Consider the following 13984-nt stretch of genomic DNA (forward strand, 5'->3'; position numbering starts at 1 on the left):
GAGGTGATGGTGGGCAGTGGAAAAGGCACAGGATTCAAAATCAGAAGACCCAGGTTCCTGTCCCAACCTGGCCCTTTATAGCTGTGTGACCTTGGACAGGGCTGGCCTCGCACTTCAGCATCCTCCTTTGTAAAATGTGGGTAATAATGCCTTGCTGAACTGTCCCTCAGTCACACCTCTGTGACTTTTCATGGGCTGTTCCCCTAATATGTAATGCTCTTCTATCCTGCTCAGCTCAAACTCCTACCCATACCTCAAGACCCAGCTCAAATGCTCCCTTCTCTGTAAAAGTTTCCTTGACTTCTGTGCACTTGGCACAGATAACAGGCCTTGACGTTCTGTGTTAGAGTTATTCGTTTCCTTGGTTTTTATCTGACTGTGAATTCTTGGAGGCAGGAATAGGATTAGGTTCAGTGTGGGTATTGGAAATGGTTTGTTGAATGACTCCTTTGTGAAATGGAAAGCAGAAGAGGCCAACCCTGACTGGGTTGGGCCCCGTCCTTGCAGGGGTCAATCCTGGGGCCTTTTGTCCAAGCATGGCATGGCTCCATCAGAGCTTGCTGTGGCCTTTCCGTGTGCCTGAGCTGTGCCTGGCTGGCTGGGGACATTTTCACAGCAGAGACCCAGTGAAAGAGACCCTGACTGGCGCCCAGGGTGTGCCTGTCCTAGTGCTGAGGTGGAGCCAGGAGCTCATGGATGTCCGTGGGCATATCCTGGGGCCTCTGGAAGGGGCAGGGGGGTGGCGGCAGCATTGTCAGCTAGTCCTGGTGGGATTTGGGGGATACTGCCAAGGAACGTGCAGTTCAGGGGAAAAGGAGGGAGGACTCCAGTGTTCCCAACTCCCTCTCATGGCTCTATAGCTGCGGGTCAGGGTCAAGGAGGTGAAGGCGGCATCCAGCGCCAGATCCAGGGTCCACGCGGACTCTGATCAGCGGACCAGGCTTCCGGGGCCAGAGCCAGCTGGTCAAGGGCGCCCTCCAGTGGCCACCACAGGAGAGGCAGGAATCTGACCCCACAAAAAGGCAGGTATTTCATTTATTCCTTCAACTAAAACAAGAGTGAGCATTCGCATACCAGGCGTGGTGCCCGCACTTGTTTCAATTTTAATTAAAAAATATATCTGTTAATCATCTGCTAAATGGAAAGCGCTCTCTCGAGTGTTGATTCGCTTTGGTGGGGGAAGAGGGAGTAAATACGAAGTAGGGAAACACTCCCTTACAGCACAGATTCTCAACCACACCGTCCATTACACTCGCGCGGGGAACTTAAAAAAATTTCAACGACTGTGCCCCGTCCTGACGAACTGAATCTGGAGGGGCGGGGCAGAGGCACACAGGGCTTTGCGGAAGTTCCCCAGGCAGAGTTAACAGGAGGCTGGGCATGAGAATCACTGGTTTGGAGAGTTGACTAAAACGTTTCCCGTCCATTATTGTCACCAGCTGCAGAGGTAGGTGTTATTGTCCCATTTCACAGACGAGGAGTCTGAGACTCAACTGAACACCCCTCCCCTCCCCACCCAGCTTGGGAGGCAGGGATGCAGCAAATACTCCACTGTCCCTGATCTCTGTTCTAGGAACCCTGCTAAGCCTTTTTTTTTTTTTTTTACTTGAGGAAGATTAGCCCTGAGCTAAAATCTGTGCCAATCTTCTTCTACCTTGTATGTGGGATGCTTCCACAGCATGGCTGATGAGTGGAGTAGGTCCGCACTTGGGATCTGAACCTGCCAACCCAGGGCTGCCGAAGTGGAGGGTGGGGAACTTCAACGCTTGGCCACAGGGCTGGTCCCATTGTCCCTGATCTCTGAAGAGACTCCTTAAAATGATGTGCACAAAAATAGCCCGCAGTCTCAGCTTTTTTAACACTTAGGAGTATGTCAGAGAGGGAGAAGGGAGCGAGGGGATGGAATTATTTTAAGGCTCGAGGTCCCGTTGTAAATCAGCCGTTCTGAAAGTGTGGTCTGAAGATCGCTGGCTCCTGATGCCCACAGTGCTTGTTAACAACGCAGCATCCTCCGGGTGGCAGAATGAGACTCTGGAGAAAGATCCTGAGACGCTGTGCGTTTAACGAACATTCCAGGCCATTCTTACGGCCTCTGAAGACCAAGAGCCACTGCTGCCTCGAGGTTTCACTTAATACAAGAGGAGCACGTCCCGGACCCCCATCACTTCCAGCGGCTTAGGAGGGCTCTGCCTCTGGATTGTCGCATTAAAATGTATGGAACCAGCTGCTGAGATAGTAAGCAGCTCCCTTGGGGACCTGGCTACATGCTCCCGGTTCACACGGGCCGGCCGGGAGCTAGCCGCAGAAACACCAGAGCTGCTGCGTCATCCCGCGCCGGGCCCGGCCCGCACACAGCAGCCCCCTGCCCCCATTCTCCTCCCTCGGCTCGGAAGCTGCCTACTCGCTGGGTCTCTCCAGCCAATCACAGCCCGAATAACCTATGACGTCACCAGCAGCCAATCCGAGCCCCTCATCTGTACATGCAGAATTCGCTCGCTCTTACCCAGCTGATCGAATTCTAAAGCAACGCCATCTTTTTCCGGTTGGGATACTAAGGCCTGGAGAGGAGCAGAGGCCCACCCAGGGTCACTACACCCAAGTGGCAGAGCCAGGACCTCTAGACTGGGGTCCAGTGGGGTCCACTACCCACAGTGCTGCCAGAGCCCCATAGGCCCTGAGCAGATACCCCCGGTCTGGGTAGCTCCCGACACAGGAGATGAGGTCCAGGGCCGCGGCCCCGCCTCCAAGAGCTCTCCCTGCAAGACCACAGAAACAGGTCTCCTAATGTCTGGATTTCAGGGCCCAGAGAAAAATGGCAGGATTGGCAGGGCCCATGATGGAGGGGGTTGCCCCAAATTCCAGCCCTGGTCTCAGCCCCACGCCCTCCCAGGAAGGAATTACAGGGGCCCTGTGCTGGCTGCTGCTTAAGGGCAGATTAAGAGGAGGGGCCAAGACAAGGGTTCCTTTGTGGAGGCCCTGGCTTAGGGGGTCAAGTGACCGCTTAACACAGACGTGGGCATCGCCAACCCCTAAGTGTGGGCAGGGGCCCTGGCCACAGGACCCCAGAGAGTCCCATCAGTCCAGTAGCCAGACCTTTTGTGGGATCGCCTGACAATCCTGGAGCTCCACTTGTGAGTAGGGGTTGCCGCAGGCGGGCTGGGCTGGGGCTTTGAGGGCCTTTGGGGTGGATGACTGTCCCTGCATACGTGCTTGGGATGTATACACACAGGCAGCATGAGTGCAGGTGTGTGGGCAACTCTGCATCTGTGCAAAGGCCCTGAGGTGGGAATGAGCTTGGTGTGCACCGGGCGCCCAGAGACAGCCACTGTGGCTGCATCAGAGCAAGTAGGGGGAGGGTGGGTGTCAATCACTGTTTCAGTAAATTTTTATTGAGCACCTCCTATGAGAACACAATAGAAGCTTCCATTTTAAGGAGGGAATAGGCAGTAAACAAGCAGGCAGCCTGCAAAATGTGATTTCAAATATAACATGATAAATGCTACGTAGAAAAATCTAGCAAGGTGAGGAGGCAGAGAGTGCCAGTGGCAATGGGATGCTATTTCCAGGTAGGTGGTGGGGGATATCCTTTCTGAGCTGACCTGAAGTGGGAATGAGCCATACAATTAGATCAGGGAGAGCATCTCCCTGGGAAAGAGGATCAGCAGGTGGAAAGGTCCTGGGGCCACTATTCAGAAAGTATTATTTGACCATCTCCACCAGCCAGGCTCTGTTCTGGGCACTGGGCACAGGGTGGTGGACAAGACTGAGCAGGCTCCTTACCAATTCCTGCTCCAGGTTGGTTGAGGGAGCTTGGGGAGTGGATGAACAAGATGAGTTTAGAACACTGCCTGCCTCAGAGGACTGAGCCCAGTGTGTGGACATTGCTGCTGTCATTGCCGTTGTCACACAATTTAAGGGCACAGAACTATTTGTGTCTTCCCTGCCAAGGCTATGAGCAGCCTCTGGGTTCCCTTCCCTGGCTTCCCACCTCCCACAGGCAGTCAGTGCTGGAATGGCCTTAGAGGCCACCTCATCCCCTGCCCTGCCATCACCCCCTCCCCCCGCCCCAGTGTCCAGACGGGAGAGCTGAGGCCCAGAGCAGGGACTAGCTCTGACCAAGGCCCCTGCTCCCTCCCGGTCCCCCATCAGTGTCCCTCTCTGCCTGTCCCCCAGGACCCAAGCCCACGTGCTGCAGCCTGGTGCCTGGCCATGACCGTCACCTACTCAAGCCAAGTGGCTAACGCCCGCTTGGGCTCCTTCTCCCGCCTACTGCTGTGCTGGCGGGGCAGCATCTATAAGCTGCTGTATGGCGAGTTCCTCATCTTCCTGCTCAGCTATTACACCATTCGCTTCATTTATAGGTACAGGCGGATGGGCTTGGGCCGGGGCCCGGGAGGGGTGCAGCTGGGGATTGGAACTCCTAGGGGGCCTCTGGGCCATTCAGAGCCGTCTAAGGCTGAGCTGAGCTCCTGGCCAAGCCCGGGGGTCCGGTGGGGAGAGAGAAGGAGACAGACTGGGAGGGCATCTCAGACACCCTTTCCTCCAACCCCGGGAGGGGCCCTGGAACCCAGACCTTCCCTGCTCCCACTCAGCCAGCCTGTTTTCCTGAATCCCACACAAGCTCACAGGCCTAGACTGTATTTTTTTCCCCAATAAAAATGTTTATTTAAACAATAAAATATAAGACATATAATCACAGAATATAAGATAGCATTTTATTTATTTTTTATTTTTTGAGGAAGATTAGCCCTGAGCTAACAATTGCTGCCAATCCTCCTCTTTTTACTGAGGAAGACTGGCACTGAGCTCATATCCATGCCCATCTTCCTCTGCTTTATATGTGGGACACCTACCACAGCATGGCTTGCCAAGTGGTGCTGTTTGCACCCGGATTGGAACCAGTGAACCCCGGGCCACCAAAGCGGAATGTGCGCACTTAACCACTGTGCCACCGGGCCAGCCCTAAGATAGCATTTTAAATGGAAAAAGCATTAATGACAGCAACAGATTGAAAAATATCAAATACATAAAATTCTTGAGTTCATAATAATAATACTAATCACAGAATACATTGGTTTCCTTTGGCTGTTCCTAGGGCACCAATATACTTTTTTAAAAAAAAATTACTTATTTTTTCGAGCAGTTTTAGGTTCATTGCAAAATTGAGCAGAAGGTACAGAGAGTTCCCATATACTCTGCCACCTCCAACACACACACACACAGAGCCTCCCCCGCTATCAACATCCTGAAGCAGATGGTACATTTATTATAATAGATGAACCCACATGGACACACCATTATCACCCAAAGTCCGCAATTTACATTAGGGTTCACCCTTGGTGGTGTACGTTCTCTGGGTTTGGGCATATGTACAATGATATGTACCCATCACTATAATATCACACAGAGTATGTTCAGTGCCCTAAAAACCCTCTGTGCTCTGCCTCCTCAGCACTCCCTCCCATACATCTTTGAAAGACCAAACACCCTTTGTTTCCATCAGTTTTTAAGCAGCCGTCCTTTGGATTCTTTAAAAGGGTCAGCGGTGCCTAAAACTGACCCTTCAGCAGGATTTTCCTTCCTATACCTCACAGAAAACCTCCCAGGAGGCCTCCTCCAGCCATGGGGCACAGGCTCCATTGGGGTTTGGTGTGCCAGAGAAAAAGTGGGACCAGGCTCAAGCCAGAGGAGGGGCGCTGGGCCAGCGAAAGGGACAGGGAGGATGTGGGGCAGCACAGAGACAGCCACACTCCTACCCTGGGCCTGGCTGGACCCAGGACCCGTCTCAGCCATCTCCTCCCAGACATCTCTCCACACACCCTACCCCGCTCAGGATGGCCCTCACAGACGACCAGCAGGTGATGTTCGAGAAGCTGACTCTGTATTGTGACAGCTACATCCAGCTCATCCCCATTTCCTTCGTGCTGGGTGAGGTCCCCCTTGCGGGTGTCGGGGTGCGGCGGCTGCTCCAGACGGGCAGGCCACGGGGAGCTGGGATGGGTTGGGGGGAAGGCAGGCCAGTGGCACGTCAGTGCCTCTCGTAGTTCAGGGAAATGAGACTCCAGCCAGAGCGACTGAAGTTAGACATTAGGAAGGACTCCTGCAGTGAGCACTCAAGATCTCACTTTCTGAGGGCAGCGCTAACATTCTGGTCCTTGGAGCCTCTGCGCAGGAGGGAGGGGTCCTGGTGGATTTCTGGGATGGGCAGGGGGGCCCGGGAGAGAGAACTCGGCGCTCTTGAGCCTTCATGCGGGGCTCTGGTGGTCTCCCCCTCCCGAGCGCCCTGCAGGAGGGTTGGGGCTGGGCCCGCTCCCGTTAGAAAGATGGAGAAACCGAGGCGTGGCCCTCGCTCGGCTCTGGCCGCAGCCTGGGCCCTCGCCCCGCGCCCCCCGCCCCTCCTGCCCAGGCTTCTACGTGACGCTGGTCGTGACCCGCTGGTGGAACCAGTACGAGAACCTGCCGTGGCCCGACCGCCTCATGAACCTGGTGTCGGGCTTCGTGGAGGGCAAGGACGAGCAGGGCCGGCTGCTGCGGCGCACGCTCATGCGCTACGCCAACCTGGGCAACGTGCTCATCCTGCGCAGCGTCAGCGCCGCCGTCTACAAGCGCTTTCCCAGCTCGCAGCACCTGGTGAAAGCAGGTGGGCGGGCCCAGCGGCCCGGGGCGGGGCCGTGGGCGGAGCCGGACACCGACAAGGGCGGGGCCGGAGCTGGAGATGGGTGGAGCCAGCGGCCCCTGGACTGAGGGTTGGGTGGGAGCGGGTGCGGGAGCGGGAGCGGGGCGGGGTCGAGACCTGGTTGGGGGTCGAGCTGGGGGGGGCAGAGTCAGGTGCCTGAAGGTAGGGTGAGGCCCGGAACTGGCCCTCGGAGGGTAGGGGTTTGAGATATCGCTAAGGACCCTTTAGGGATGAGGGTGGAGCCGGGCGCAGGGACGGTGGTGGGGCCTAGGGAACTGGTGAGGAGCTAGGGTCTACCTCCTTCTGCTTTTCCCCCTCCTGTTTTCCGATTTCCAGTCTGTACATCTGTAGCCTCCCTCTCTGGCTTTCCCTGACCTGGTCCTGGTTAACAAGACAGACCCCTCTCACGTGCTCAGCACATAGTAGGCACTCTAATTATTTGCTGAAAGAAAGAGGATGGCAAAGGAGCCCCGAGTTTCCTCTGGGCACAGTAGGGATTTGGGCCTGAATCCTGGGCCGTGGCAGGGCCTGGCCTGGCCGCCCCGACAGCCACTCCTTCTGCAGGTTTCCGCATCCACTGCCTTCTTCTCTCTACCCCGCAGGCTTTATGACCCCCGCGGAGCACAAGCACTTAGAAAAATTCAGCTTGCCACACAACACGTTCTGGGTGCCCTGGGTGTGGTTTTCCAACCTGTCAGTGAAGGCCTGGATTGGAGGTCGAATCCGGGACCCTATCCTGCTCCAGAGCTTGCTGAAAGTGAGCCCACTACACAGATGGGGCTGTTGCCGAGTGGGGCGGGTTGTGCCCCAGGTGGAGCAAGATTTCCTACAAAAAGAAGGCTTGAGCTCCTGAGGGTCTTCTTAGAGCCTGCTTTGGGATTATAGGATCTTTTCCAACAAGATTCCACAGCCTGAGGTGGCCCTTCCCCGCATTCCCTTCCCATCCCCTCTCTAAAGAGAGCCTCTGAGATCCTGGTTCCTTTTTGATAGATCAAGAGGCTGAGGCACAGAGAGGTTAGCTGAGCAGCCCATGACCACAGAGCCAGGGCTGAACCATGAGCGCCAGATCCTGGCACCTGGGGAAGAGCTGGGGGGTGAGCCTGGGAGAAGCAGGTGGTGGCCAGAACCTCAACCTTCCCTCCCTCCCCCCAGGAGATGAACACCTTGCGTACTCAGTGTGGACACCTGTATGCCTACGACTGGATTAGTATCCCGCTGGTGTACACGCAGGTGAGGACTAGGCCAGTGAAGCAGTCCCTTTGGGAAACAGGCTAGGAGGACCCAGGAAGCAGCCTGTGATGGGAAGGGCTCACTTAGAGGCCAAGGAAGAGGTCCACCCTGGGAGACAGGCCTGGACACTGCAGGTTCTTTCTACTGCCAAGTTCGAAGGGTCCAGGCTCCTGTCTGGTCCAGCAGTGGAGGCAGTGTGATTATCCCCATTTGAAAGACGAGACCACAGAGGCTCAAGGTCACCCGAGTGTGCAAGCTGGAGCCTGTCCTCCCGGCCTAGGGAGCTTCCTGACCCCAGGTTCCCACCTAGCCCGTTTCTGCCGCCGCCTCCGTTCCCTCCCAGGTGGTGACCGTGGCGGTGTACAGCTTCTTCCTGGCTTGCCTGATTGGGCGGCAGTTTCTGAACCCAGCCAAGGCCTACCCCGGCCACGAGCTGGACCTCGTGGTACCCGTCTTTACGTTCCTGCAGTTCTTCTTCTACGCTGGCTGGCTGAAGGTGAGCATCTCTGGGACAAGGCTGTGGGCGTGGCCAGGGGAGGCGTGGCCAGCCAGGAGAGGCGGGTCTCAAAGGAGGAAAGCAGGGCGCTGGGCGCCCCCATCGCACCTCTTGGATCTGCTCCTCCCTCCTCTTTTCACATATGAAGAAACCGAGACGCAGAGGAGTGGGACCTGCTGGGGGCTTGTGTCTGACTGCAGTCTTTCACCCAAGACCCCAACTTAGCAGGCATCGGACAGACGGAGGGACAGCTCGGTCCGTCTAGACAATGTTCTCCAAATGTTCCTCCAGAACGAGGGGAGTGCATGGAGTAAGAGCGGCAGGGGCAGGCCCTGCTGGTGAGGCAGCTTCTCACCGTCCCCAGCGATTGGGCTCTGGTCCCAAATTTGTCCCGTTTGCTTAGTAAAACGAAAGCCCTGAGGTTAATTATCTACCCCCAGCGCCAGCTCTTTAGAAGACAGCGTAGCACCACTTCTTACTCAAGCTGGCTGTTGGGGGTCTCATCTGCACCCCAGGGGCTTAGCCAAGTCTTCCTTCCCACCACACCCACTACTCTTCCTAACAGGGGTTCTGAATAACACACTTTTCTCTCCACCTCTTCATGTTTCCATCTCTTTCCCACCCACTCTCCCTCTCTTCCTTTATCTTTTGGTAGTCGTGGTGGTGGGTGTCCCTCTCTCCTGTCCATGTCACACACACACACACACACACACACACAGATCCATTCCCTCCCTCCTCCCCCCAGTTATCTTTGCTTTCTACCAAGGAGACCAGATCACAACATTTTGCTGCCTGGAATTCTCCAGCGGTGCCCAGTGGCTGGCAGGGTGTCCCCTCACCCCTAGCGCAGTACGGCTCATCGCCTCTGCGGGGCTCTGTCAGGGCGTTTCAGAGGTTAGTGCCCACGGCTCTGCCTGCCTGGGCCACCTTTTATTCAGCACAGCCTCAGGGTATGCCTCTGTTGCATTAGGAAATCATGAATAAGTGAATATCTGGAGACGTGAATGAGTAAATGAGCGAATGAATAGAATTAGGCAGCTCCAGGTGAGATACAGTGAGGGGAGCTGAAGGTGGTGACTCCACAGGCTTGGGTGGCCGGAGCCCTGGCACAGTGACTTTGGAGACAGGGGTCAAGCAGAAAGGGTGTCATGGAGGAGGGGGGTGGAAATGACAGGAGCTGAGATTTAAGGGGTGGGAAGCGAGGCTGCAAGGAGGTCTAGCTGAGGATTTCCAGACCTCGCCTACCCCCAAGGTGGCAGAGCAACTCATCAACCCATTTGGAGAGGATGATGATGACTTTGAGACCAACTGGATTGTCGACAGGAGCTTGCAGGTATGGAGGGAGGGATGGGGCCTGTCCCAAGGACCCTCCCCAAATTGGACCCAGGGAGGGGGACCCCACAGTTCTATAGGGTGGCCTCACGGTGAATTGCCCCCCACCCCCACCAACCATTCACTCACAGGATTCTCACCCCAACTTATGAGGCTGCAGGTAGGCGTCAGTCTCTCCATTTCACAAGTAGGGAAACGGAGGCCCAGAGAGAGGGAAGTGACCTCTCCAAGTCATCTGGCAAGTTCAGGGTCCTGCCTGGGCTGACCTTTCTGTTGGACTTCTCCCTCCGTCCCTGGTGACTAGGTGTCCCTGTTGGCTGTGGACGAGATGCACCAGGACCTGCCCCCGATGGAGCGGGACATGTACTGGAACGAGCCAGAACCCCATCCCCCCTACACGGCCGCTTCTGCCCAGTCTCGTCGACCCTCCTTTTTTGGCTCCACCTTCAACATGAGGTGGGCAGTGGCAGGAACCACTCAGTGGGTAGCAATCCCCTTGTACAAGGGCCTGCCTGAGAACTTAGGAGGGCACTGGTTAATACATGTCGGGTGCCTACTGAGCGCCGGGCACTATACTCTTGATATCTATTAGCCATTTTTTTCCTCCCAGTAACCTTGGTTTATCTTCCATTTACAGATGATTAAATCCAGGTTCAGAGAGATTAAGTAAACTGCCTAGCCCAAGGTCACATAGCTAGTAAGCAACACACGTGGCCCAGGTGTGTCTGGTTCCACCTCCACACCCTTACCCCTTACCTCGACCTGCTTAAGGACTCCTGAAGGTGGAAGGGCTCGAGGGCCCTCCAGTCTAAGACCCTCATGTCCAGAGTTGGAAACTGAGGCACAGAGAGAGAAGGGAGTAATTCAAGGGCAGTCAGTGATCAGTGACGCTGGTGGGATGTCAGGGCCTGATTCCCGATTCTGGTCCAGACTAGGTTTTCTGATAAGCCAGGGTGTTTGGATGGGGAGTGGAAGTGAAGTTCCCTGGGATGCGGGAGGGGCAGCAAGCATGTCCCAGCAGGAGGCTGCTCATCACTGCTGCTTTCTGGGTAGACTTTTTGCTACAGAGTAAAGGCCTCACGTCACCCACAGCAGCCAAACTTTCCTCCCCATGGGTCCCGTCTCCCTGCTTCGGTCAGAATCCCTTTTGAGCTGAAGGGCTGCCTCAGGGAGCCCTCTCTCCCTGGGAGGACAGAGAGGACCCTGGAGACTGATCCATGTCAGGGTGCACACCATCAAGCTTTTCTTCCATAGTATTCAGCTCTCTCTTCTTGCCCTTTTAAGAACCAAATATCCTATTAAGCTGAAATTAGAATTAGTTAGAGTTCCCTAGTCGGTGTGAGGACGGTTTGGAAAAGTGATCAAATGAAGAATGGAGGCTTGCTTAGGTGAGAAACATTTCTGGAGGTTGCCTTTGAGTTCTACGTAGTCTGTACTCCAGCAGCTGAAGGTTGGGGCAGGGAAGGGTGAGTGACGGAGAGCAGTAACGCACAGACCTTGCCTCCAGGGAACACACAATTTAGTAAGGGAGCTCAAACCCAAGGCCCAAACTCTGAATACACAATATAACGTACTGGATGCGTGGGAAAGGGGCAGAACGTGGAAGAGAGATCACCTTTGGCCCCCCCCCAGAAGGCAGCCTCCAGCTGGGCCTGGGCCTTGAAGCATGGGGAGAATTTGGACACTGGCAAGGACAGGCCACTCCTGTGGGTAGGTGGGCTTTCTCTTGCAGAGGAAAGGCTGTGGGTTCCCAGGAAGCCAGGCTTCTCTCCCTGTGGAGGCTGCTCCCTAGTTGGAACCACAAATCCCTGGCTTGCCCAGAGTCACTCCTGGGCCTCATCTCACCCTCCATACCTGGGGACCAGTAGTTGAGATTACCTGGAGTAAGGGGTGTTAAAGGGAAGATGTGCGGGATGAAGAGGAAGCCCTTAAATGCCAGGTTGGGAGTTTGGATGTTAACCTGGGCAAGAGGGAGCCACAGAACAGTGAGGAGAGCTGGGGCAGGAGGGACTAATCGGGAGGTACAGGATGGATCAGGAGAGAGGAGAGTCTGGGCCCTGTGAGCAAAACTGTGTGCCCTTGGCCTTGGGCCAGAGGGAGGGAGAGGAGCGGGGGGAAGGGAGAAATAAGGTCAGGCTGCTGTCCCCGCCACTCAACGCTTAGTCTCCTGCTTCTTTCCAGTCTGCATAAGGAAGAGATGGAGTTCCAGCCAAATGAGGAGGAGGAGGAAGAGGGCGCTCACCCTGGCATCCTTGGCCGCTTCCTAGGGCTCCAGTCCCATGACCACCATCCCCCCAGGACCAACTCAAAGACCAAACTACTGTGGCCCAAGAAAGAAGTCCTTCTCCATGAGGGCCAGCTCAAGAACCTCGGGGGGGCCAGACAGAACTCTAGGGACCAGGAAGACAGCAAGGCCTGGAAGATTAGGGGGGAGGACGCCTTCAAGTCCGCTGCACTGTATGGGAGGTCGGGCTACCACAGCGCCCCCCAGACACCGCTCAGCCACACGCCTATGATCTTCCCACCCGGACAGTCAGCGCCCTCCAGTCTTTGCAGAGTCTCAGGCATAGACGGCAGTGTCAAAGATCAAAGCCTACAGCTTGTGATGCCTGGGACCAAGAGGAGTTTTGAAGTGCTCCCAGAGAGTCCTGGGGCCTCAATGGAGCACCCAGAATTGTGTCATTTGAAGAGGAAAACTGTCGAATTTAATCTGACGGATATGTCAGAGGCCCCCGAATGTCATCTCAGAGAACCACATTTGGAACAGTCGACAAGCAACATACACACCATACTCAGAGATCATGGCGATCCCTATTGGGCATTGGAAAACAGGTCTGTCCTCTACCCAAACCCAGGGCACGGCCTCCCCTCCCTTGTTAACCCTCACCAGCCTCCCTTGCTCTGAGCCTACTCTTCTTGCATCATTTCCTACGGTTCCATCACTGCCAGAGCATGTGTGCCCAGCACTGGCTTGGGGCACATACCTGGCCACCTCAGTAGGGGCCTTGGGGACGTGTTGGGGACTTTTGCTCATTAAACCCGACAGCCTGACATCACCAAGACTTCCCTGGAACCCAGGTGAAGGAAGATGAGGGGGCACTGACAGGAGTGATGCTGGAGAAAGGGCTACTAGCACAGGTTTGGGTGGGCAGATGTTATCATTGGACCCAGCTCACTCTGAGCAGGGGTGGCAGACACAGAACTGTGGGGCAGAACTGGGGGCTCTAGGCTGTAGCCCCAGATCTCAACTCTCTGCCCAGGCTTAGCTGGGAGATGGCCTATGAGCACTCCCCCACAAGCACCCACAGGGGTCCTGAAGCACTCCTGGAAAGGGTGGCACCCCCCCCGCCCCGGGAACTGGCAGATGGGGAGGCTCCAGGTCCCTTGGGGGTAACTTACTACCTTGGGGACCTCACGAAAAGGCTTCTGAACCTAAATGTGCTTTATGCTTCCTTGAGGTCAGTCCAAAGCTGTCACAAAACTGCCCGATGTTTCCCTTTATTTGATTTCCTGGATACTCACCCAGTTAGACCCACCCTACCCCACCCCCACTCATGATGTAGGGGGGAAGTGTAACTTCCCATTTCTAGATTCGCAGTTGCTTCTGTGGTCAGAATACACAGCTCTGTGATTGAAAACTTAAAAGGGCCATAATCTTGTCTTGCTTGTAGGGCTAGACCAACTTTTACCGATCACCTTGTTTAGGAAAGGACATTAATGTAGTTGTTAGCAAGGACACAGGTGGCTGCAGCCTCCTGAAGCTACCCTTGGGTCTTAAGATTTAAGACGTCTCCACCCTTGCCCTTCTACTGCAGCTGTTAGTATTGAAATAAGGTTTTTCCATACTCATGTTGTGAACTTTCTCAAATTCTCACCAGGGATGAAGCACATTCCTAAGCCTGCTTCCCACGGGAGATGGATGCTTCACCGGCCTGGTCCTACCTGCGTGTACACCAGCGGGACACTGATCCAGTCATAGCCACATAGCTGTCCACACTGAAGAATATATTCCCATGACAGCCTGAATTAAATGGGTTAGCTTAATGGACAAGAAAAATCAGTAGTTTCAGGACTACTTCAGCCTTTAAATGCCTTTTGTACCTAACATAGCTAGAACAAGCTACTGGAAATATTAATTCAAAGCATCGAATTCAGAATCAGGAGTCCTCAAGCCCTCTCTGAATTCAGCACACCCAAGCCTTGGTATCTTTCCGAAACTAAGGAGTTTAATAAATACAAATCCTCCTAGG

At 55.1% G+C, this 13984-nt stretch overlaps 1 protein-coding gene across 7 annotated transcripts; it reads left to right on the forward strand.

The window, feature by feature from the left end:
• Nucleotides 1-2482: 2482 nt before the first annotated feature.
• On the forward strand, nucleotides 2483-13982 carry BEST1 (bestrophin 1). 7 transcript variants are annotated; one of them, XM_014729609.3, is made up of 11 exons: nucleotides 2483-3131; nucleotides 4174-4361; nucleotides 5834-5928; nucleotides 6407-6640; nucleotides 7279-7433; nucleotides 7829-7906; nucleotides 8250-8402; nucleotides 9655-9735; nucleotides 10039-10190; nucleotides 11916-12566; nucleotides 13613-13982. In XM_014729609.3, the coding sequence occupies exons 2-11, from the start codon at nucleotides 4210-4212 to the stop codon at nucleotides 13629-13631; spliced, it is 1770 nt and encodes a 589-aa protein (XP_014585095.1). In that variant the 5' UTR covers nucleotides 2483-3131; nucleotides 4174-4209; the 3' UTR covers nucleotides 13632-13982. The 7 variants fall into 7 exon arrangements, with proteins under 7 accessions (XP_014585095.1, XP_023509964.1, XP_070086104.1 ...); XM_070230003.1 differs by having other exon boundaries at nucleotides 2515-3131; nucleotides 6367-6640; XM_001502370.5 differs by having other exon boundaries at nucleotides 2516-2776.
• Nucleotides 13983-13984: the final 2 nt, after the last annotated feature.

The sequence above is a fragment of the Equus caballus genome, chromosome 12 (genome assembly GCF_041296265.1).
Source record: "Equus caballus isolate H_3958 breed thoroughbred chromosome 12, TB-T2T, whole genome shotgun sequence".
In the NCBI taxonomy this organism is placed as follows: Eukaryota; Metazoa; Chordata; class Mammalia; order Perissodactyla; family Equidae; genus Equus; species Equus caballus.